The sequence below is a fragment of the Dendrobates tinctorius genome, unplaced genomic scaffold (assembly GCF_039654945.1).
Source record: "Dendrobates tinctorius isolate UK_male_01 unplaced genomic scaffold, ASM3965494v1 ptg000093l, whole genome shotgun sequence".
NCBI classification, from domain to species: Eukaryota; Metazoa; Chordata; class Amphibia; order Anura; family Dendrobatidae; genus Dendrobates; species Dendrobates tinctorius.
In genome coordinates, this window is record NW_027361761.1 from 13,761,518 (window position 1) to 13,785,586 (window position 24,069).

General features: G+C 45.1%; 1 protein-coding gene across 1 annotated transcript in view; it reads left to right on the plus strand.

Moving 5' to 3' along the window:
* Positions 1-24,069, plus strand: part of LOC141098563 (cytochrome P450 2K4-like) — a 61,465-nt gene that overhangs the window by 22,466 nt on the left and 14,930 nt on the right. Inside the window, exons 5-6 of the mRNA XM_073586463.1 lie at positions 2,405-2,565; positions 16,483-16,659. Of these exons, the coding sequence (XP_073442564.1) occupies positions 2,405-2,565; positions 16,483-16,659 (338 nt within the window). The remainder of the gene's footprint in view (positions 1-2,404; positions 2,566-16,482; positions 16,660-24,069) is intronic.

Genomic DNA, 24,069 nt, shown 5'->3' on the forward strand with positions numbered 1-24,069 from the left:
ATGAGTTTACAGTATGTGTATTTTTATTGTTTTTCTTTGAATGGGGCAAACGGGGATGATTTGAACTTTTATACATTTTTTAAAAACTTTTTTTCTACTTTTTACAAGCTTAAATACTACCATTAGGAGACTTGAAGCTGCGATCGTCCGATCTCCTGTGCTTCAGGATTTTTTGCAGGCCCCGCGATAATGTGACAAGGATTGACAGCAGCATTTAACATTATATAAGGCTGTGAGGATCGCGAATCCACCTGTGGCTCTTAGGGTCATTAGAGCTGATCAAAGAGCTGGAGCCCACATCAAAGGGAGGGACACAACCTATGACGTATCTATACTTCATAGGTTGCGAAGGGGTTAAACTTGCAATATTGATCATAAAGAATATTAAAGGAGTTATCCACTGGTTGGGCAAACCCTTTTCACTCTCCATGTTTGGCCCCAATAAAATAAAAAAACTTAGACTCATCTCCCGTGCCAGTGCCATTCCAGCCGTGTGGTCACTCGCCTTCCCAGGACAACTGTGAGTGCCTTGAGTATAGGTGTTTATTTTCATTGGTGTCAAACATGGAGAATGAGAAGGGGTTGTCTTAGTAGAGGACAACCCCTTTATCTCTGTTTACCCCTGTAAATCCTGACAAATGTTCTCTGGAGCAGGGGATTTTAAGGAACATAGTTAAGCCACACAAAGGCCCATAAGTGGACTTAAAATATGACTTCTTGGTTACTTTGCATTATTTATTTGCACTTTTATGCATTATTTTAGGCTAATCAGAGATTATCAAATCTAGAGACATTCAGTAAATCTCTTGAATTTATCAAGGAAATTTTAATTTGCATCAGAACTTCAGAAGTTATTAGATGAAAATTGAATGTTCCTCATTATGATCTGTGGTCTCTGTAGACCCCAGAACACAATAAATGTTGATTTAAAAATAAATAAATAAATACTCAAGCCATCGATCGCCTGCCCCGCCGCTCCAGCAGCCCGCCGTCCAGTCCTCCATCCCTCTTCTGTTCATGAAAGGGGAAACAAAAAGAAGAGACAGAGTACTGGATGGCGGGCTGCTGGGGGACAGGATAGTTGAGCAGTGATGCAAGTATCCTTTTTTTAAATATTTTTTTTACCAGACATCTAAGTAAATTCACATTTTGGATTATTCCATTCAAACTGAATACATTTGCCCATCTCTAACACTACTTAAAAATAATAAAAGAAGTGATCCAGCTGAGTGCTCTGGTGATTTATTGAGTGCTGTTCAGACAACAGAACGTTGTTAACGCGTTTCTGGCTAGACGCCCTTAATCATGGTTATGATTAAGGGCGTCTAGCCAGAAACGCGTTAACAACGTTCTGTTGTCTGAACAGCACTCAATAAATCACCAGAGCACTCAGCTGGATCACTTCTTCTTTTATTATTGCTGTGCGGCCAGGGCAGGGCCGGATCCGAGTCTGAGGTGCGGTGAGGTCAGACGTGGGTGAGCTGGATTCTCAAACAAACTACTTAAAAATATCATAAAAATCCTATTGCCGCACAAAAAAAATTGGTTTGGTAAAAGTACACACTTAACAGTAAAAATTAAACACCACAGGGTCAATTTATTGTTGTGCTTGGGCCTTCTTTTAGTTCGGTATTTCATGTTTTCACCTTTATTTCATCTGCATCATGTACATCTTTTTTTAAAGGGAACCTTTCATATCGGACAACACTAATAACCAGCAGATATGGGATTATTCCACAGTAGTGAGGGGCGGGTAGCATCGTTGCTTGGGTTTTCCCGAGCATGCTCGGGTGGTCCCTGAGTATTTTGGCGTGCTCGGAGATTTAGTTTTCCTCACCTCAGCTGCATGATTTGCAGCTGCTAGACAGCTTAAATACATGTGGGGATTCCCTAGCAAACAGGCATTCCACACATGTATTCAGGCTGTCTAGCAGCTGCAAATCATGCAGCTGAGACGCCGAAAACTAAATCTCAGAGTACGCCAAAATACTCGGAGACCACCTGAGCATGCTCGGGAAAACCAAACAACGAGTATACTCGCTCATCACTAATCTGCAGATTAATAACATTAGAAATGTGCCGTAATGTGCAGAAAAGCCGGCTGTCAAACCTCTCACCTGGGTGTGCTTACAGCCGCCGCTTGATATCTATGGAGTGATGAAAGCCGATAGCTCCCGGGAGGCAGCTTCATTGCGCTATTACCCTGCAGATTAACCCTATATTTGCAGGTTAATATTGTTATACACTGTTACAGGTTATTGTCCGGTCTTTTTTTTTCTATGCGTTTGCCTTTGTTCACTATGGTTATATTTCCAGAGTTTGTGGCAGATTCGTAAATTGTGACTTTTTATTGAGTTGTAACTTTTTCTTTTTTGGTTTTAAAACACTTTTATTCTACTTTCAGGAATTCATTTTGATAATTTAAAATGTGTGAACTCTGCCGTGGCCAATATAATTGTGGCCATCCTGCTCAATCAAAGATTTGACTATGAAGATCCCACCATATTGAAACTCGTGAGCTTAATAAATGAAAATATAAGACTTTTTGGGACGCCCTTGGTCAGGGTAAGAATGATGCGCTTTTTTTTTTAATTTTTTTTCTTTCACTTCTTTCTTTCAAAACGAAGAAGGCAATGAGTGACGAGCTTAGGCCGGGGTCACACTTGCGAGAAACTCACACGAGTCTCTCATCTCATTACCCAGCACTGCCGGAGAACCGGAGCGTTCAGCTTCATAGAAATACATGCAGCCGCACACTCCGGGCCGGGTATTGAGGTGTGAGGCTCATACGAGTTTCTTGCAAGTGTGACCCAGGCCTTACTCATATGCTTGGAAGTAATAAATTTAAACATGTTTTCTTAATTGTAGACTTGGATACTTAAGTTTTAGAAGACATGTTATGGATGGAGAGATGATGACCTACATGACAATGGGGGCAGATTTGTAGGGATAAATAACATGAAAGGTTCCCTTTATGGCCTCTTTCACATATCTATTTAAAAGCAGTACTGGAAAAAAACAGCAGTAGCGATGAGCGAGTATACTCGGCGAGTAATGCGGTACTCGCGGTACTGAATCCCCGCGAGTATTTCAATACTCGCCTCGCAATATTCGGCACAGCCCGCACAGTCCGCGCACGGTCTCCACACAGCCCAGCACAGTCCCGTACAGTCCCCGCACAGCCCAGCACAGTCACCGCACAGTCTTCGCACAGGTCAGCACAGTCCCGCACAGCCCAGCACAGTCCCGTACAGTCCCCGCACAGCCCAGCACAGTCACCGCACAGTCTTCGCACAGTCTTCGCACAGCCCAGCACAGTCCCGCACAGCCCAGCACAGTCCCGTACAGTCCCCGCACAACCCAGCACAGTCACCGCACAGACTTCGCACAGGTCAGCACAGTCCCGCACAGCCCAGCACAGTCCCGTACAGTCCCCGCACAGCCCAGCACAGTCACCGCACAGTCTTCGCACAGGCCAGCACAGCAGCACAGTCCCGCACAGCTCGGCACAGTCCCCGCACGGGCCAGCACAGTCCCGCTTAGCCTGGCACAGTCTTTGCACAGTCCCTGCCCAGCCCAGCACAGTCCCCGCCCATTAATCGCATTTCCCATAGACTTACATTGGACTCGCTACTCGTTACGAGTACCCGAGTATTAGGAGTAGAGTTGAGCGATACCAGCCGATACTTGAAAATATCAGATCAGAATGGATCAGCTGATCTTAAAAAAAAGTATCGGTATCGCCGATTCCGATACCGGGAACCAATGCAAGTCAATGGGGCCAAAATATCAGAATTAAAAAAAACCCTTTCTTTCCTTGTAGGTTAATTCTACATGAAGAAAAACAACTAAGAATAATGTAGAATGTATTGTGGGAGGTGGAGGAGACATTAAAGCCATAGAGGTTTAGCCCAATCAAATGGAATAGCAGGAATTAAACTTTTTTTTTAAAGACGTTACAAAGATATTGACTATGTTAGCCTCATTTATATTTTGCCAGACATGTATGTCTTCTTCTTCTTTCTTCTTTCTTCTTCTTTCTTATTCTTCTTCCTTTTTTTACCTTCTTCTTCTTCTTCTCATTCCTTTTTTTACATTCTTCTTCTTCTTCCTTTTTTTACATTCTTCTTCTTCCTTTTTTTACATTCTTCTTCTTATTCCTTTTTTTACATTCTTCTTCCTTTTTTTAAATTCTTCTACTTCCTTTTCTTACATTCTTCTTCTTCTTCCTTTTCTTACATTCTTCATATTCTTCTTATTCAACAATTATTATTCTACATATTCAACTTCTTCATCTTCTTCCTATTCTTCATCATATTCTTGTTTGTGTCAGGCATTCCTGTAGTTGTTATCTAGAAAAGTTAGAAGTTTACACCTTCCGTTCTGCCTGTCACAAAAGATTTACAACAGGATTTGTCCGTGTTCAGTTTGGCCTGCAGCAGCAGGCCTTTTCCAGGGGCACCACGAGGAGGAACGGACTCACCCCCATACACTGCTTAGTCTTCTTCTGCTTATAAATAAGATAATATCATTTGCTCAGAGTTTTTAGGCTTATGCTTAATGTTCTTCTGCTTTGTTTTTTTTATGATTCTTTGTCTTCTCTCTCTTGTTGTTCTGCATCTTGGTGGTTGTCTTCCTGTTCTTTGTCCTCTTGAACCAGCTGACGGTACTGGCACCCGGAGGGGCAGCAGAAGGAACAAGAGCCAATGGCACTACCGAGGACCAGCTGACGGTGCTGGAACCCGGTTACTAAGCAGGAGGTACCTGTGCTACAAAGCACTACCAAGGACCAGCAGACGTTGCCGGAACTCGGATACCGAGATGGAGGCACCTAGGCCAAAGGCTCTGACGAGAACCAGCTGACGGTGCTGGAACCCGGAGGGGTAGCATAAGCTGCAAGAGCAAATGGAAATAGCGAGGACCAGCTGACAGTGCTGGCACCCGGAGGGGCAGCAGAAGGAATAAGAGCCAATGGCACAACCGAGGACCAGCTGACGGTGCTGGAACCCGGTTACTAAGCAGGAGGTACCTGTGCTACAAAGCACTACCAAGAACCAGCAGACGTTGCCGGAACTCGGATACCGAGATGGAGGCACCTAGGCCAAAGGCTCTGACGAGAACCAGCTGACGGTGCTGGAACCCGGAGGGGTAGCATAAGCTGCAAGAGCAAATGGAAATAGCGAGGACCAGCTGACAGTGCTGGCACCCGGAGGGGCAGCAGAAGGAATAAGAGCCAATGGCACAACCGAGGACCAGCTGACGGTGCTGGAACCCGGTTACTAAGCAGGAGGTACCTGTGCTACAAAGCACTACCAAGGACCAGCAGACATTGCCGAACTCAGATACCGAGATGGAGGCACCTAGGCCAAAGGCTCTGACGAGAACCAGCTGACGGTGCTGGAACCCGGAGGGGTAGCATAAGCTGCAAGAGCAAATGGAAATAGCGAGGACCAGCTGACAGTGCTGGCACCCGGAGGGGCAGCAGAAGGAATAAGAGCCAATGGCACAACCGAGGACCAGCTGACGGTGCTGGAACCTGGTTACTAAGCAGGAGGTACCTGTGCTACAAAGCACTACCAAGGACCAGCAGACGTTGCCGGAACTCGGATACCGAGATGGAGGCACCTAGGCCAAAGGTTCTGACGAGAACCAGCTGACGGTGCTGGAACCCGGAGGGGTAGCATAAGCTGCAAGAGCAAATGGAAATAGCGAGGACCAGCTGACAGTGCTGGCACCCGGAGGGGCAGCAGAAGGAATAAGAGCCAATGGCACAACCGAGGACCAGCTGACGGTGCTGGAACACGGTTACTAAGCAGGAGGTACCTGTGCTACAAAGCACTACCAAGGACCAGCAGACGTTGCCGGAACTCGGATACCGAGATGGAGGCACCTAGGCCAAAGGCTCTGCCGAGAACCAGCTGACGGTGCTGGAACCCGGATGGGTAGCATAAGCTGCAAGAGCAAATGGAAATAGCGAGGACCAGCTGACAGTGCTGGCACCCGGAGGGGCAGCAGAAGGAATAAGAGCCAATGGCACAACCGAGGACCAGCTGACGGTGCAGGAACACGGTTACTAAGCAGGAGGTACCTGTGCTACAAAGCACTACCAAGGACCAGCAGACGTTGCCGGAACTCGGATACCGAGATGGAGGCACCTAGGCCAAAGGCTCTGACGAGAACCAGCTGACGGTGCTGGAACCCGGATGGGTAGCATAAGCTGCACGAGCAAATGGAAATAGCGAGGACCAGCTGACAGTGCTGGCACCCGGAGGGGCAGCAGAAGGAATAAGAGCCAATGGCACAACCGAGGACCAGCTGACGGTGCTGGAACCCGGTTACTAAGCAGGAGGTACCTGTGCTACAAAGCACTACCAAGGACCAGCAGACGTTGCCGGAACTCGGATACCGAGATGGAGGCACCTAGGCCAAAGGCTCTGCCAAGAACCAGCTGACAGTGCTGGAACCCGGAGGGGCAGCTGAAGTTACCCCTGAAAAGCAAAGTTGGCATGCCGCAAGCTGGCCGCAGTTACCGAATCACACAGTCCTACAGGGGGTGCTTGTCCTACTGGCACTACGGAACAAGCCTTTCTTACCAGAACCCACAGTCCACATAGGAAGCACCTAAACTGCTGGCACCCTAGCCTCGGCTAACCCAACCGCAACACGACATGGCAACTTGGGGTGGCAAACTGACATTGACACTTCCCGGAAACAGCAGGCAGGGCTGGAACCAAGCTGGGCAGGAGGGAGTATCCGTGCCAAACTCAGTTATGAGCAGCAACTGGCGATGTTGGAGCCCAGGGACAAGCACATAGCAGGCCGAGGCCTGATGTGCTGTCAATTGGGAGGTAGCAGGACAGATTGCCATCAAAACGGCAGGGGAACAGCTGACGTTACTGAACCCCACAAACACAGGAGCTAGTGTTTTACTCTGTGAAGACGGCACTTCCGAGCAACAACTGGCTGTGTTGAAGCCCAGGGACAAGCACGGAGCAGGCTGAGGCTGCATTGAAGAAATTTTAAGATCGGTTGTAGACTTCTACTAATTTTAACCAAGCTCCACTTAGGCCTGTGGCTTCACTGATTTTCGTATTTCCCCTGTCCTCCAACCCCGCCAGTTACAGCTCCGAAGTGGCGTCTGCACAATCCACACTTGTTCCTGTGTTACAGGTGTTCAGTCCGGTCAGTTAATCCCCTGATGTGTGTCCGGCAATGTCGCCTGCTCTGTCCACATTCCCATAAGTTATGGGAATGTGGACAGAGCAGGCGACATTGCCGGACACACATCAGGGGATTAACTGACCGGACTGAACACCTGTAACACAGGAACAAGTGTGGATTGTGCAGACGCCACTTCGGAGCTGTAACTGGCAGGGTTGGAGGACAGGGGAAATACGAGAGACAGTGGAGCCACAGGCCTAATTGGAGCACGGTTAAAAATCAGTAGTAGTAGGACTGTGTAGGCAGCAGGAGACTTTGCCATCCACACAGCAGGGGATCAGCTAGCGTTACTGAACCCCACTGAGACACGGGAGCAAGTGTCGCTTTCCGTGTGGACGGCACTTCCGAGCTACAAATGGCTGTGTTGAAGCCCAGGAAATAGGAGGGTGTAGGCAGAGGCCTACTGTATTTGGAATGTGGAGACAGCAGGAGAGACTGCCATCCACACAGCAGGGGATCAGCTGACGTTACTGAACCCCACTGAGACAAGGGAGCAAGTATCTCTTTCCGTGTGGACGGCACTTCCGAGCTACAAATGGCTGTGTTGAAGCCCAGGAAATAGGAGGGTGTAGGCAGAGGCCTACTGTCTTTGGAATGTGGTGACAGCAGGAGAGACTGCCATCCACACAGCAGGGGATCAGCTGACGTTACTGAACCCCACTGAGACACGGGAGCAAGTGTCTCTTTCCGTGTGGACGGCACTTCCGAGCTACAAATGGCTGTGTTGAAGCCCAGGAAATAGGAGGGTGTAGGCAGAGGCCTACTGTATTTGGAATGTGGAGACAGCAGGAGAGACTGCCATCCACACAGCAGGGGATCAGCTGACGTTACTGAACCCCACTGAGACACGGGAGCAAGTGTCTCTTTCCGTGTGGACGACACTTCCGAGCTACAACTGGCTGTGTTGAAGCCCAGGAAATAGGAGGGTGTAGGCAGAGGCCTACTGTCTTTGGAATGTGGAGACAGCAGGAGAGACTGCCATCCACACAGCAGGGGATCAGCTGACGTTACTGAACCCCACTGAGACACGGGAGCAAGTGTCTCTTTCCGTGTGGACGGCACTTCCGAGCTACAACTGGCTGTGTTGAAGCCCAGGAAATAGGAGGGTGTAGGCAGAGGCCTACTGTCTTTGGAATGTGGAGACAGCAGGAGAGACTGCCATCCACACAGCAGGGGATCAGCTGACGTTACTGAACCCCACTGAGACACGGGAGCAAGTATCTCTTTCCGTGTGGACGGCACTTCCGATCTACAACTGGCTGTGTTGAAGCCCAGGAAATAGGAGGGTGTAGGCAGAGGCCTACTGTCTTTGGAATGTGGAGACAGCAGGAGAGACTGCCATCCACACAGCAGGGGATCAGCTGACATTACTGAACCCCACTGAGACACGGGAGCAAGTGTCTCTTTCCGTGTGGACGGCACTTCCGAGCTACAACTGGCTGTGTTGAAGCCCAGGAAATAGGAGGGTGTAGGCAGAGGCCTACTGTCTTTGGAATGCGGAGACAGCAGGAGAGACTGCCATCTCCACAGCAGGGGAACAGCTGGCCGTGCTGAACCCCACTAACACTCGAACGAATGTGTTTGGCTCTGTGGAGACGACACTTCTGAACACCAACTGACGCTGTTGGAGCCCAGGATTAGGCGTGGAGCAGGCTGGGGCCTGTTGCTTTTGGCAGGTGAAGGCAGCAGGAGACTTGCCATCTCCACAGCAGGGGAACAGCTGGCAGTGCTGAACCCCACTAACACTTGAACGAATGTGTTTGGCTCTGTGGAGACGCCACTTCTGAACACCAACTGACGCTGTTGGAGCCCAGGATTAGGCGAGGAGCAGGCTGGGGCCTGTTGCTTTTGGCAGGTGAAGGCAGCAGGAGACTTGCCTTCTCCACAGCAGGGGAACAGCTGGCAGTGCTGAACCCCACTAACACTCGAACGAATGTGTTTGGCTCTGTGGAGACGACACTTCTGAACACCAACTGACGCTGTTGGAGCCCAGGATTAGGCGTGGAGCAGGCTGGGGCCTACTGGATTTTGGCAGGTGAAGGCAGCAGGAGACTTGCCATCTCCACAGCAGGGGAACAGCTGGCAGTGCTGAACCCCACTAACACTTGAACGAATGTGTTTGGCTCTGTGGAGACGACACTGCTGAACACCAACTGACACTGTTGGAGCCCAGGATTACGCATGCCGCATGCAGAGGCCAATGGGCAGCGGTTTTTATGGAGGTTGTTGACTACTACTGATTCTAACCATGCTCCACTTAGGCCTCTGGCTCCACTGTCTCTACTATTTACCCTGGCCTCCAACCCCGCCAGCTACATCTCTGAAGTGGCGTCAGCACAATCTACACTTGTTCCTGTGTTACTGGTGCTCAGTCCCGTCAGTTGATCCCCTGATGTTTGTCCGGCAAGTTCGCCAGCTCTGTCCTCATTCCCACTACTGGTTATGGGAATGTGGACAGAGCAGGAGACCTTGCCGGACACACATCAGGGGATAAACTGATGGGACTGAGCCACAGGAACACAGGAACAAGTGTAGATTGTGCTGACGCCACTTCAGAGATGTAGATGGTGGGGTTGGAGGTCAGGGGAAATAGTAGAGACAGTGGAGCCAGAGACCTAAGTTGGGCACGGTTAAAAATCAGTAGTGGTTTGAATGTTGATGGAGCTGGTGACTTTGCCGTCCACACAGCAGGGGATCAGCTGGCGTTACTGAACCCCACTAACACAGGAGCTAGTGTGTTTCTCTGTGCAGACGACACATCTGAGCGACAACTGGCTGTGATGAAGCACAGGGATTATAGTTCAGGTGGTAGAAAAATGAACACACCAGCAGACCTGGATACAGTTGCCAACCACTAATTTAGTGTGTAAGAGGAATGGCAAAGTCTTTGGAGATCCAGGCCTTGTTCATTTTCAGAAAAGTCAGCCGGTCAACATTATCGGAAGATATTCGCATGCGAAGGTCTGTTAGTACACCACCTGCGGCACTAAAGACACGTTCCGATAATACACTGGCAGCAGGGCAAGCCAGCACCTCCAATGCATACTGGCTAAGCTCTGGCCATGTATCCAGCTTAGAGACCCAAAACTTGAAGGGGGAAGAGCCATCTGGGAGTACAGTGACAGGGCAAGACATGTAGTCCAGGGTTTCCCAACTCCAGTCCTCAAGGCACACCAACAGATCATGTTTTCAGGATTTCCTTTGTATTGCACAGGTGAAGCAATTATCACCTGAGCAATACTAAGGAAATCCTGAAAACATGATCTGTTGGTGTGCCTTGAGGACTGGAGTTGGGAAACCCTGATGTAGTCTGACACCATCTGACGGAAGCGTTGCCTCCTGCTGACTCGAGGCGTCGCTGATGGTGTAGACAATTGTGGTGGACACACAAAACTTTGCCACATTTGGGCCATAGTGGTCTTGCCTTGTGCTGCGGTGCTGCCTCTGCTCCCTCTTTGTGCAGAGTTTCCTCCACTGCCTCGACGCACAGAGCTGCTTTGTAAAGCACTAGCAACAATGCTGTCGGGTGGAATGGAAAACATTATGGACTGCACCAGTGACTCTTCGTACTCCCGCAGTTTACGCTCCCGGTTCAACATTGGTATGAGCCTTTGTACGCTGTCCCGGTAGCGAGGATCTAGGAGGGTGTACACCCAATAATCAGCCGAGACGAGAATGTGGGCGATGCGGCGGTCGTTTCTCAGGCACTGCAGCATGAAATCAACCATGTGCTGCAGACTCCCAACTGCCAAAGAACCGCTGTCCCCTGTTTGAGGCGTGACCTCGGCCTGCTCTGCATCACCCCACCCTCGCTGTACATACTGAGTAGAGGTTTGTGTACCTCCCTCCTCTGGAGAGATGTCTTCCTCCTCCATCGACTCCTCCTCATCCTCCTCACAAAGTGTCCCCTGCCTAGGTCTTTGTGAGGAAACACGTAGCGCAGACTGTCCAGAAGCAGATGGCATTTGGGACTCCTCATCCTCCACCTCTTCCGAAACCTCATCCCTTAGTGCTTGCAGTGTTTGTTGAAGCAGGCAGATAAGGGGGACAGTCATGCTGTCTAGTGCATCATCTGCACTCGCCATCCGCGTGGATTCATCGAAGGCACGCAAAACGAGGCAGATGTCCTTCATAGAGGCCCACTCAATGGTGCTGAAGTGTGAACGGCGCACAGTGCGACTTGTTTGCGCCTGATGCAGCTGGTACTCCATGACTGCTGCCTGCTGCTCACACAACCGCTCCAACATATGTAACGTTGAATTCCACCGGGTGGGTAGGTCACATATGATGCGATGTTCCGGAAGGCCAAATCGTCGCTGCAGAGCAGCGAGGTGCGATCTTGCCGTGCTGGAACGCCGCAAGTGAGCGCACTCTATGCGGACCTTGTGCAACAGTGCATCAAGATCCGTATAGTCCCTCAGAAAGCTCTGCACGACCAAGTTAAGCACATGTGCCAGACATGGGATGTGTGAGGTTGCCTAGGCCAAGGGCTGCCACCAGATTTTGGCCATTGTCACACACTACCAAGCCCGGCTGGAGATTCGCTGGCCCAAACCACACATCGCTCTCCAGCTTGATAGCATTCCAGAGCTCCTGCGCTGTGTGGCTTCGATTCCCCAAAGAAATTAATTTGAGTACAGCCTGTTGACGTTTGGCCACGGCTGTGCTCATATCGGTCGTAACAGGCTCCTGCTCTGCTGTTTCTGAGGAACTTGAGTAGGAGGAGGAGTCTATGTGTACAGACTGGAGTCCTGCTATCCGTGGCATTGGAAGAACACGTACAGCGCCACTCTCCAGATCTGTACCCGGCTCCACAATATTGACCCAGTGGGCAGTGAGGGAAAGGTATCGTCCCTGTCCATGGTTACTGGTCCACGCATCGGTGGTCAGGTGGACCTTGCTACTATTGGCGTTTAGTAGCGCATGTTTTATTTTGCCCTCAACATGTTTCTGCAGGGCAGGGATGGCTCGCCTGCTGAAATAAAAGCGGCTGGGCACGTTGTATTGGGGGACTGCCAATGCCATTAAGTCCCGGAAGGTGTCAGTGTCCACCAGCCTGAATGACAGCATTTCAACTGCCAGAAGTTTGGCAATGCCAGCATTCAGAGACTGTGCTCGGGGATGGTTTGCCGAGTAAGGGCGCCTTTTATCCCATGCCTGTGCTACCGATGGCTGTGATGGATGGGAACGTGCTGCTATGGGTGGAATCTGACAGGGTCTCCGGAAAACAGTGGCAGAGGTTCTTCCTTGGCGATCCTGTGAGGAAGCCGAACCAGCAGTGTGTGAGCTGGAGGAAGAGGCCCCAACACGAACTGAAGAGGTGGTAGGTGGTGCTGTACGTTGGCCTACATCTTCAGGGTGTCTCTGCAACTCCAACTCGTGCTTGGTGCGCACATGTTTCCACATATTTGTGGTATTGAGGTTGCTGACATTTCTCCCTCTTTTGACTTTCTGATGACACAGCTTGCATTTGACAAAGCAAATGTCATCTGCAACTGTGTCAAAAAAGGACCACGCACTGCAACTCTTGGGAGCGCCCGTTTTGCCTTTGGAATGAGGAATGCTCCTAACGGGTGCCGAAGTGGATGGTACAGGCAACCAAGTCTTCCCCCTCCCTCTGCCTCCTGTTTTGGCCGGTAGGGGAATCTCTTCCTCCGAGCTGCTCCCACCACCTTCCTGTTCCTCACGCCATGATGGGTCAAGGACCTCATCATCTTCCCTCCCCTCTTCAAACAGCTGCTTCTCCGGGGTTGTCTCGCCAGCACCGTACGCACCAGAAAGTGGCAACTGAGTCTCATCATCATCTGATGCGTACTGAGGTGTGCTGACCATAGGCACTGGCCCACTCGCCTCTTCAGATTCAGAGGGACAAAGAAGTTGCGCATCACTGCATACTCCCTCTTCTTCACATTCAGGAATGCTGCTTGGCTGGCCCCCTCTTTCCAAGCCAACAGATTCCGAGAACAGAAGTATAGACTGTGATGGCTCCTGTCCATGTCTCTCTGATGGCCTGGGCACTTTGGCAGGTGGTGAAGAGACAGATGGTTGCTCTTCGGTGCTCTGGTCCTGAGAGGCTGTGGAAGTAACTGAAGTCGATGCGTTAGCTGCCATCCATCAGACAACGGCTTCAATTTGTTCCTTCCGCAGCAGTGGGGTACGTTGAGGTCCTACAAAGCTGCGCATAAAGGACTGTTGCCTGCTAAAACTGGGGGATGCTGATCCACTGGTGCTGGCAGCAGGCCCAGAATCCCCATGTCCTCTACCTGCAGAATCCCCACGTCCTCTCCCTGCAGAATCCCCACGTCCTCTCCCTGCTGAAACTCCACGCCCACGCCCACGCCCACGTGCCTTACTCCCTGCCTTCTTCATCTTGCCAGACTGCTTAAGATAGGCAGAAAAGTACAAAGGGGGGCCTTAGTGTGCTTATTCCTGAACAGCTGGTTACAGGTACAAGAAACACTAATTTTATGAAGTGTGTGTGTGTGGACTACACTTTAATAGGAGCTGATGTGGCCTACACAAGTTCCAAATGTAGTGTTTGGTGAACTTTTTTTGTGGTTTCTTTGTTGGAAACAAACTCAAAGTATGTGAACAAAGAATTGAAACTGATAGTGTCACCAACTTTTTGGAGCTATTACAATGCAGGCAGGTAACCTACAATGCAAAAGATGAGGCTCCAAAAAAATTGGGTAATACTAATCTGGCTGCGCCGGCAGGGCACAAGCCAGAAAAAAAGGCTCCTCTATCTACTCCTATATAGTGTTTGCAACCAACCAATGTTGATGGATACGGATGGATGCACACTAATAGGAGAAGAAAAAATTAGCTGCACTCAAAGACAAATATGTGTGAGGCAGTGACGCACGTTGAGCGTCCTACAACCAGACGTAGCTGCAGGACACTCTACTCAGCGTGAGCTGCACTCACACACAGTCAGAGACCTCTCAGACAGCCGTGAACAGTGCAGCTAAGTGGGCACTGGCACTGACAGGCTGCAGAAAGGCTCCGCTGTGTACTCCTATATAGTGTTTGCAACCACCGTAGATGGAGACGGATGGATGCACACTAATAGAAGAAAAAATGAGCTGCAATAAAAGAAAAATGTGTGAGGCAGTGACACGCTGAGCGTCCTACAACCAGACATAGCTGCAGGACACACTACTCAGCGTGAGCTGCACTCACACACAGTCAGAGACCTCTCAGACAGCCGTGAACAGTGCAGCAAAGTGGACACTAGCACTGAAAGGCTGCAGAAAGGCTCCGCTGTCTACTACTAGTGTTTGCAACCAACGTATATGGATACGGATGGAAGCACACTAGATTGAAATTATGTAAAAAATGCAGCTCAAAAATTAAAAGATGTATGAAGCAGCAGTGATCACACTGGGTGGCCTACAGCCTGACGTGGCTGCAGGACCCACTCCACAGCGTGAGCTGCACTCACACAGCCCTTGCAGACAGCTGTGAACACTGCTGCTAGGGCAAAGAAGGCTACAGTGGTGGTTTATGTAGCCTGGGTAAAGCACTAGATGTTTGGTGGAATCGCTATTTCTAACTGTCCCTCACAGTCTTCTACAGCAGCCTGTCCCTAACTGAATTCACAGCAGAGTGAACCAGAAATGGCGGCTGCGGTGGCTTTTATAGTGCATCATGACATCATTTCGGCAGCCAATCACAGCCATGCCAATAGTTAACATGCCTACATGCCTAACAGGATGTGCCCACACTTCGGAGGATTCCCATTGGCTTAATCAAAGCAAGCAGGCTCATAGCATGATGGGAACTTCCGATTCCGATTCCGGAATCCGATATGACAAAAGTATCGGAAGTCAGTATCGGAATTCCGATACCACTAATATCGGCCGATACCCGATACTTGCGGTATCGGAATGCTCAACACTAATTAGGAGCTACTCGTAATGAGTACAGCGAGTCTGAATACTACACTACTCGCTCATCCCTAAACAGCAGTACCGGTGTCATCAGTGTGTCATCCGTGTTTTCTTTTTATAGATAAAGAAAGAATAAAATGACCAATCCTATCCTTGCAATGTTACACATGTACGGCACACGGTTGGCACACTGATGCTGTGCGCGTGCAGTGCGTGTTTTATAAGGACCCATAGACTTGTAATGGTCCTTGTCATCCATGCCGCTGGAAAAAAATGGACCCGTCTCCAAGTGTTTTGCACGGACACATGGTCAATGTAAAAGTACAGACATGTGGATAGCGGGTAAATGTGATGGTATCCTTAGATGGAATTTCCATCCAGGTCTTCTTTCAATTCATACATTTGTAAACCAAGAGGAGCCAATATAACTAAGTTTTCACCTTACAGAGCAAGAATAGGTGTCAAAATGTTTCTTTTTTTACTAGTATTTACTTGTTCCAATAAGCTAGTTATGCAAATTGTCTCTTCAGAGAGGAAGAGGACTAGAACTCTAGTGCCACCTATTGGAAGTAGCAATCCTAAAAGTTAATGTTGACCCTTTAACGAGCCTTGTTACATGACTTAGGATGAAAGCCAAGCCAGAATCTGCACAATTAGCATATTTGCATAATCAACATATTTCCCAGAGGAGCATGGCGTTTTTAAATCTCCTCACCTTGACATGCTTAGAATGTCACTCTCCGCAAGTTCTAGTCCTCTTCCTCTCTAAAGAGAAAATTTGCATAATTAGCATATTTCCCAGAGGACCATTGGGGCTTTAAGCCTTCTCACCTCGACATGCTTAGCATGTCATTCTCTGCAATGAGAAACGATACTTCTTGGATATCAGTCAGATGCCTCTCTCACAGCCAAACCAGATCTCACACTTTGCACTGACGAGGGGCAGTACCCCGAAACACAGTGTCTGCAAATGGAGATTCTGGCTTGGCTTTTATCCTAAGTCATGTGACAAGGCTCGATAAAGGGTCAACATTGACTTTTAGGATTGCTACTTCCAATAGGTGGCACTGGAGTTCTAGTCCTCTTCCTCTCTAAAGAGACAATTTGCATAATTAGCATATTTCCCAGAAGAACGTTGCAGCTTTATGTCTCCTCAACTCGACATGCTTAGCATGTCATTCTCCGCAAGGAGAAATGATACTTCTTCGATACTTGTTCCAGTAACAAACGGGTGATCCGTGTCATTCTTCTAAGTTATTATTCTACAGTTTATTTTCCAATATATTTGTATGTACTGATTTTTTTTTGTACATTTTTTGTATTGTAATAATAATAATAAACTATTTGTGATGATTTATATTGTTAAAAGCTTTTCAACAGTATACCGCTGCTGATACACTGGATGCCGGGAGCTCACAAGAAAATTATGGCAAATATCAGAGAATTTCACAGATTTTTAGAAGCAACGTTTACAAAGCAAAGGAAAGAGCTGGACGTGAATGATCAGCGCAATCTCATCGACTCCTTCCTTGTCAAGCAGCAAGAGGTAATTCTAGTTTCACAGATGGTTTGAAGATCAGTTTTATGAAATCATCTTTAGATCGGATCAGTTAAATCAGTGTGCTGTAATAAAGATATGAGTACAGCGCCTGGGAGAGCAACAACTTCTCCGGTATTACACCTGGATATTGATCTCTCTTATCCTGAAGTTTAAAAACTGTCATACTATAATTAACTGAGAAGAAAGGCAAAATGAGCAATTGTGTGTACCAAGTGCCATATAATAAACATAAGAGCAGTGTTATAGTAGTTATATTCCTGTACATAGGGGCAGTATTATAGTAGTTATATTCTTGTACATAGGAGCAGTATTATAGTAGTTATATTCTTGTACATAGGGGGCAGTATTATAGTAGTTATATTCTTGTACATAGGGACAGTATTATAGTAGTTATATTCTTGTACATGGGGCAGTATTATAGTAGTTACAGTATATTCTTGTACATAGGAGCAGTATTATAGTAGTTATATTCTTGTACATAGGAGCAGTACTATAGTAGTTATATTCTTGTACATAGGGGGCAGTATTATAGTAGTTATATTCTTGTACATAGGGGCAGTATTATAGTAGTTATATTCATGTACATAGGAGGAGTATTATAGTAGATATATTCATGTACATAGGAGCAGTATTACAGTAGATATATTCTTATACATAGGGGTAGTATTATAGTAGTTATATTCATGTACATAGGAGCAGTATTATAGTAGTTATATTCTTGTACATAGGGACAGTATTATAGTAGCTATATTCTTGTACATAGAGGCAGCATTATAGTAGTTATATTCTTGTACATTTGAGCGGTATTATCGTAGTTATATTCTTGTACATAGGGGCAGTATTATAGTAGTTATATTCTTGTACATAGGGGCAGTATTATAGTAGTTATATTCTTGTACATAGGGGCAGTATTATAGTAGTTATATTCTTGTACATAGGAGCAGTATTATAGTAGTTATATTCTTGTACATAGGAGCAGTATTATAGTAGTTATAGTCTTGTACATAGGAGCAGTATTATAGTAGTTATATTTCTGTACATAGCGGCAGTATTATAGTAGTTATATTCTTGTGCATAGGGGCAGTATTATAGTAGTTATATTTCTGTACATAGCAGCAGTATTATAGTCGTTATATTCTTGTACATAGGGGCAGTATTATAGTAGATATATTTTTGTACATAGGGAGCTGTTATGAATGAGTCACCGAGGAGGAAAAACAAAAAGCAAGCTAAGCCCAGAAAACCGGAGTGGTTGTTAACTAGCAGATTGCAGACCCCTGATCCTATCCACACAACTAGCAGTAGCCGTGGAGCGTACTTATGATGGTCCTAGACCCCTCGTCACCGCCGGAGGACTACATAAGCCTAAAGCTCTTACTTTTCTTAAAGGGAAAATCTAAACTGCCCCAGAGCAGACCCCAAAGCAATAGACAGCCCCCAACATATATTGTCGGTGAAACAAGATGAAAACACAAACACAGATAGAAAGATAGGCTGAACAAACGATGGGGCCCACACTAACTAGACAGGATAGGAAAGGAAAGCTGCTGTCTGCAATCACGCAAAAACCCTGCCAAAAAGATGTCCAACACGTCTGATAGAAAGAAGCCCTGAAGTCGCTAGACTTGAAATCCCTATATCAGCACTCAGGTATATTCTGAAGACAGAGCAAAAGAGATCAACTGATCAGGGACAAAAACAAGCTGAAATAATCAGAGACAAAAATGGGAATTCAGCACAACCCCAGCCGAGGCTGGCTGAACACAAAAATACTAAGTAAACCAGACAGAAACTCAAATGAACAATAGCAGAGAAAAGCTTAGCTTGAAAAGGCAGGAACCAAACTGGAAACCAGAAGCCCCAGGCAGGAGAGATCACCAGCAAGAAAATAGGAAGTCGGCTGCCTTAAATCCAATCAGAGACTCCTGATGTCCAATCGCAGTCCTCATCCTCAGGTGGCAGGTTTCTGCCATTTAGATCAGCTTCATTACCTTTTGACACCAGCAGAGGGAGTCTAGATAGAGAACTCACGACTCCTCTGTCAGCACAGCCAGCTCCATCCCCTTCTCCAGAAGCCAGAGGTAAACCAGAAAATCAGTTCACAACAGGGAGCAGTATTATAGTAGTTATGTTCTTGTGCATAGGGGCAGTATTATAGTAGTTATATTCTTGTACATAGAGGCAGTATTATAGTAGTTATATACTTGTACATAGGAGCAGTATTATAGTAGTTATATTCTTGTACATAGGAGCAGTATTATAATAGATATTCATGTACACAGGGGCAGTATTACAGAAGTTATATTTTTGTACATAGGGGCAGTATTATAGTAGTTATATTCATGTACATAGGAGCAGTATTATAGTAGTTATATTCATGTACATAGGAGCAGTATTATAGTAGTTATTTTCTTGTACATAGGGGGTAGTAGTTATATTCTTGTACATAGAGGCAGTATTATAGTACATATATTCTTGTACATAGGAGCAGTATTATAGTAGTTATAATCTTGTACATAGAGGTAGTATTATAGTAGTTATATTCTTGTACATAGAAGCAGTATTATAGTAGTTATATTCTTGTCTATGGGAGCAGTATTTTAGTAGTTATATTCTTGTACATAGAAGCAGTATTATAGTAGTTATATTCTTGTACATAAAAGCAGTATAATAGTAGTTATATTCTTGTATATAGGGGCAGTATTATAGTAGTTATATTCTTGTACATAGGGGCAGTATTATAGTAGTTATATTCTTGTACATAAAAGCAGTATAATAGTAGTTATATTCTTGTACATAGGGGCAGTATTATAGTAGTTATATTCTTGTATATAGGGGCAGTATTATAGTAGTTATATTCTTGTACATAGAGGGCAGTATTATAGTAGTTATATTCTTGTACATAGGGGCAGTATTATAGTGGTTATATTCTTGTACATAGAGGGCAGTATTATAGTAGTTATATTCTTGTACTTAGCGGCAGTATTATAGTAGTTATATTCTTGTGCATAGGGGCAGTATTATAGTAGTTATATTCTTGTACATAGGGGCAGTATTATAGTGGTTATATTCTTGTACATAGGGGGCAGTGTTATAGTAGTTATATTCTTGTACTTAGCGGCAGTATTATAGTAGTTATATTCTTGTGCATAGGGGCAGTATTATAGTAGTTATATTCTTGTACATAGAAGCAGTATTATAGTAGTTATATTCTTGTGCATAGGAGCAGTATTATAGTAGTTATATCCTTGTACATAGGGGCAGTATTATACAAAAACCTACAAAAGACAAACTGAAAAAACCCTGCTATAATTAAATAAGTAAAAAGCAAAAGTGCATTTAAATCATACAGAGGTCTTAGTAATACTGTATTTGATCAAACATAGCATAAAAGCCGTCCCACCATCGACAATGTGACTCTGTGGTCGGGGCGGTCCTACACTGTCTAGTATTAATAACCTTCTGTGTGAATAAGGGCAGACAAAGGACCGGGTCCCAACCACTAGGACACCAGAGTCAGGGGAAGCCTTTAAATACAATTTCCAGCTCAGGAGAGGGAGGCCACACCCCAGCTTGCACAGAATGCAAAAAATACAAAGAAAAAACACAAACATTGAGCTTGGTTTGAGTTGGTACACATGCAGCATATAAAAGCATGTTCACATGGCCAAAAAGCATACAAAAACCTACAAAAGACAAACTGAAAAAACCCTGCTATAATTAAATAAGTAAAAAGCAAAAGTGCATTTAAATTATACAGAGTTCTTAGTAATACTGTATTTGATCAAACATAACATAAAAGCCGTCCCACCATCGACAAGGTGACTCTGTGGTCAGGGCGGTCCTACACTGTCTAGTATTAATAACCTTATCATGTGTCAATGTTGACGTCTGTGTGAATAAGGGCAGAAAAGGACCGGGTCCCAACCACTAGGACTAGGCAGTATTATAGTAGTTATATTCTTGTACATAGGAGCAGTATTATAGTAGTTATATTCTTGTACATAGGAGCTGTATTATAGTAGTTATATTCTTGTACAAAGGGGGCAGCAATATAGTAGTTATATTCTTGTGCATAGGGGCAGTATTATAGTAGTTATATTTCTGTACATAGCGGCAGTATTATAGTAGTTATATTCTTGTGCATAGGGACAGTATTATAGTAGTTATATTTCTGTACATAGCGGCAGTATTATAGTCGGTATATACTTGTACATAGGAGCAGTATTATAGTAGTTATATTCTTGTACGTAGGACAGTATAATAGTAGTTATAATCTTGTACATAGAAGCAGTATTGTAGTAGTTATATTCTTGTACATAGGGGCAGTATTATAGTAGATATATTCTTGCACATAGGGAGCTGTTATGAATGAGTCACCAAGGAGGAAAAACAAAAAGCAAGCTAAGCCCAGAAAACCGGAGAGGTTGGTAACTAGTGGATTGCAGACCCCTGATCCTATCCACACAACTAGCAGTAGCCGTGGAGTGTACCTACGATGGTCCTAGACGCCTCGTCATGGCCGGAGGACTGCATAAGCCTAAAGCAAGAAAAGGGAAAATCTAAACTGCCCCAGAGCAGACCCCAAAGCAATAGACAGCTCCCAACATATAGTGTCGGTGAAGCAAGATGAAAACACAAACACAGATAGAAAGATAGGCTGAGCAAATGATGGGGCCCACACTAACTAGAAAGGATAGGAAAGGAAAACTGCTGTCTGCAATCACGCAAAAACCCTGCCAAAAAGATGTCCAACACGTCTGATAGAAAAAAGCCCTGAAGTCGCTAGACTTCAAATCCCTATATCAGCCCTCAGGTATATTCTGAAGACAGAGCAAAAGAGATCAACTGATCTTGTTTTCAAAAACAAGCTGAAATAATCAGAGACAAAAATGGGAATTCAGCACAGCACCAGCCGGGGCTGGCTGAACACAAAAAAACTAAGTAAACCAGACAAAAACTCAAATGAACAATAGCAGAGCAAAACTTAGCTTGAAAAGGCAGGAGCCAAACTGGAAACCAGAAGCCCCAGGCAGGAGAGATCACCAGCAAGAAAATAGGAAGTCGGCTGCCTTAAATCCAATCAGAGACTCCTGATGTCCAATCGCAGTCCTCATCCTCAGGTGGCAGGTTTCTGCCATTTAGATCAGCTTCATTACCTTTTGTCACCAGCAGAGGGAGTCCAGATAGAGAACTCACGACTCCTCTGTCAGCACAGCCAGCTCCATCCCCTTCTCCAGAAGCCAGAGGTAAACCCGAAAATCAGTTCACAACAGGGAGCAGTATTATAGTCGTTATATTCTTGTGCATAGGGGCAGTATTATAGTAGTTATATTCTTGTACATAGAGGCAGTATTATAGTAGTTATATACTTGTACATAGGAGCAGTATTATAGTAGTTATATTCTTGTACATAGGAGCAGTATTATAGTAGATATTCATGTACACAGGGGCAGTATTATAGTAGTTATATTTTTGTACATAGGGGCAGTATTATAGTAGTTATATTCATGTACATAGGAGCAGTATTATAGTAGTTATATTCATGTACATAGGAGCAGTATTATAGTAGTTATTTTCTTGTACATAGGGGGTAGTAGTTATATTCTTGTACATAGAGGCAGTATTATAGTACATATATTCTTGTACATAGGAGCAGTATTATAGTAGTTATAATCTTGTACATAGAGGCAGTATTATAGTAGTTATATTCTTGTACATAGAAGCAGTATTATAGTAGTTATATTCTTGTCTATAGGAACAGTATTTTAGTAGTTATATTCTTGTACATAGAAGCAGTATTATAGTAGTTATATTCTTGTACATAGGGGCAGTATTATAGTAGTTATATTCTTGTACATAAAAGCAGTAAAATAGTAGTTATATTCTTGTACATAGGGGCAGTATTATAGTGGATATATTCTTGTACATAGAGGGCAGTATTATAGTAGTTATATTCTTGTACTTAGCGGCAGTATTATAGTAGTTATATTCTTGTGCATAGGGGCAGTATTATATTAGTTATATTCTTGTACATAGGGGCAGTATTATAGTGGTTATATTCTTGTACATAGGGGGCAGTGTTATAGTAGTTATAATCTTGCACTTAGCGGCAGTATTATAGTAGTTATATTCTTGTGCATAGGGGCAGTATTATAGTAATTATATTCTTGTACATAGGGGCAGTATTATAGTAGTTATATTCTTGTACATAGAAGCAGTATTATAGTAGATATATTTTTGTGCATAGGAGCAGTATTATAGTAGATATATTCTTGTGAATAGGTGCAGTATTATAGTAGTTATATTCTTGTACATAGGGGCAGTATTATAGTAGTTATATCCTTGTACATAGGGGCAGTATTATACAAAAACCTACAAAAGACAAACTGAAAAAACCCTGCTATAATTAAATAAGTAAAAAGCAAAAGTGCATTTAAATCATACAGAGGTCTTAGTAATACTGTATTTGATCAAACATAGCATAAAAGCCGTCCCACCATCGACAATGTGACTCTGTGGTCGGGGCGGTCCTACACTGTCTAGTATTAATAACCTTCTGTGTGAATAAGGGCAGACAAGGACCGGGTCCCAACCACTAGGACACCAGAGTCAGGGGAAGCCTTTAAATACAATTTCCAGCTCAGGAGAGGGAGGCCACACCCCAGCTTGCACAGAATGCAAAAAATACAAAGAAAAAACACAAACATTGAGCTTGGTTTGAGTTGGTACACATGCAGCATATAAATGCATGTTCACATGGCCAAAAAGCATACAAAAACCTACAAAAGACAAACTCTAAAAACCCTGCTATAATTAAATAAGTAAAAAGCAAAAGTGCATTTAAATTATACAGAGTTCTTAGTAATACTGTATTTGATCAAACATAACATAAAAGCCATCCCACCATCGACAAGGTGACTCTGTGGTCAGGGCGGCCCTACACTGTCTAGTATTAATAACCTTATCATGTGTCAATGTTGACGTCTGTGTGAATAAGGGCAGACAAGGACCGGGTCCCAACCACTAGGACTATGCAGTATTATAGTAGTTATATTCTTGTACATAGGAGCAGTATTATAGTAGTTATATTCTTGTACATAGGAGCTGTATTATAGTAGTTATATTCTTGTACATAGGGGGCAGCATTATAGTAGTTATATTCTTGTGCATAGGGGCAGTATTATAGTAGTTATATTTCTGTACATAGCGGCAGTATTATAGTAGTTATATTCTTGTGCATAGGGGCAGTATTATAGTAGTTATATTTCTGTACATAGCGGCAGTATTATAGTCGGTATATTCTTGTACATAGGAGCAGTATCATAGTAGTTATATTCTTGTACGTAGGACAGTATTATAGTAGTTATAATCTTGTACATAGAAGCAGTATTG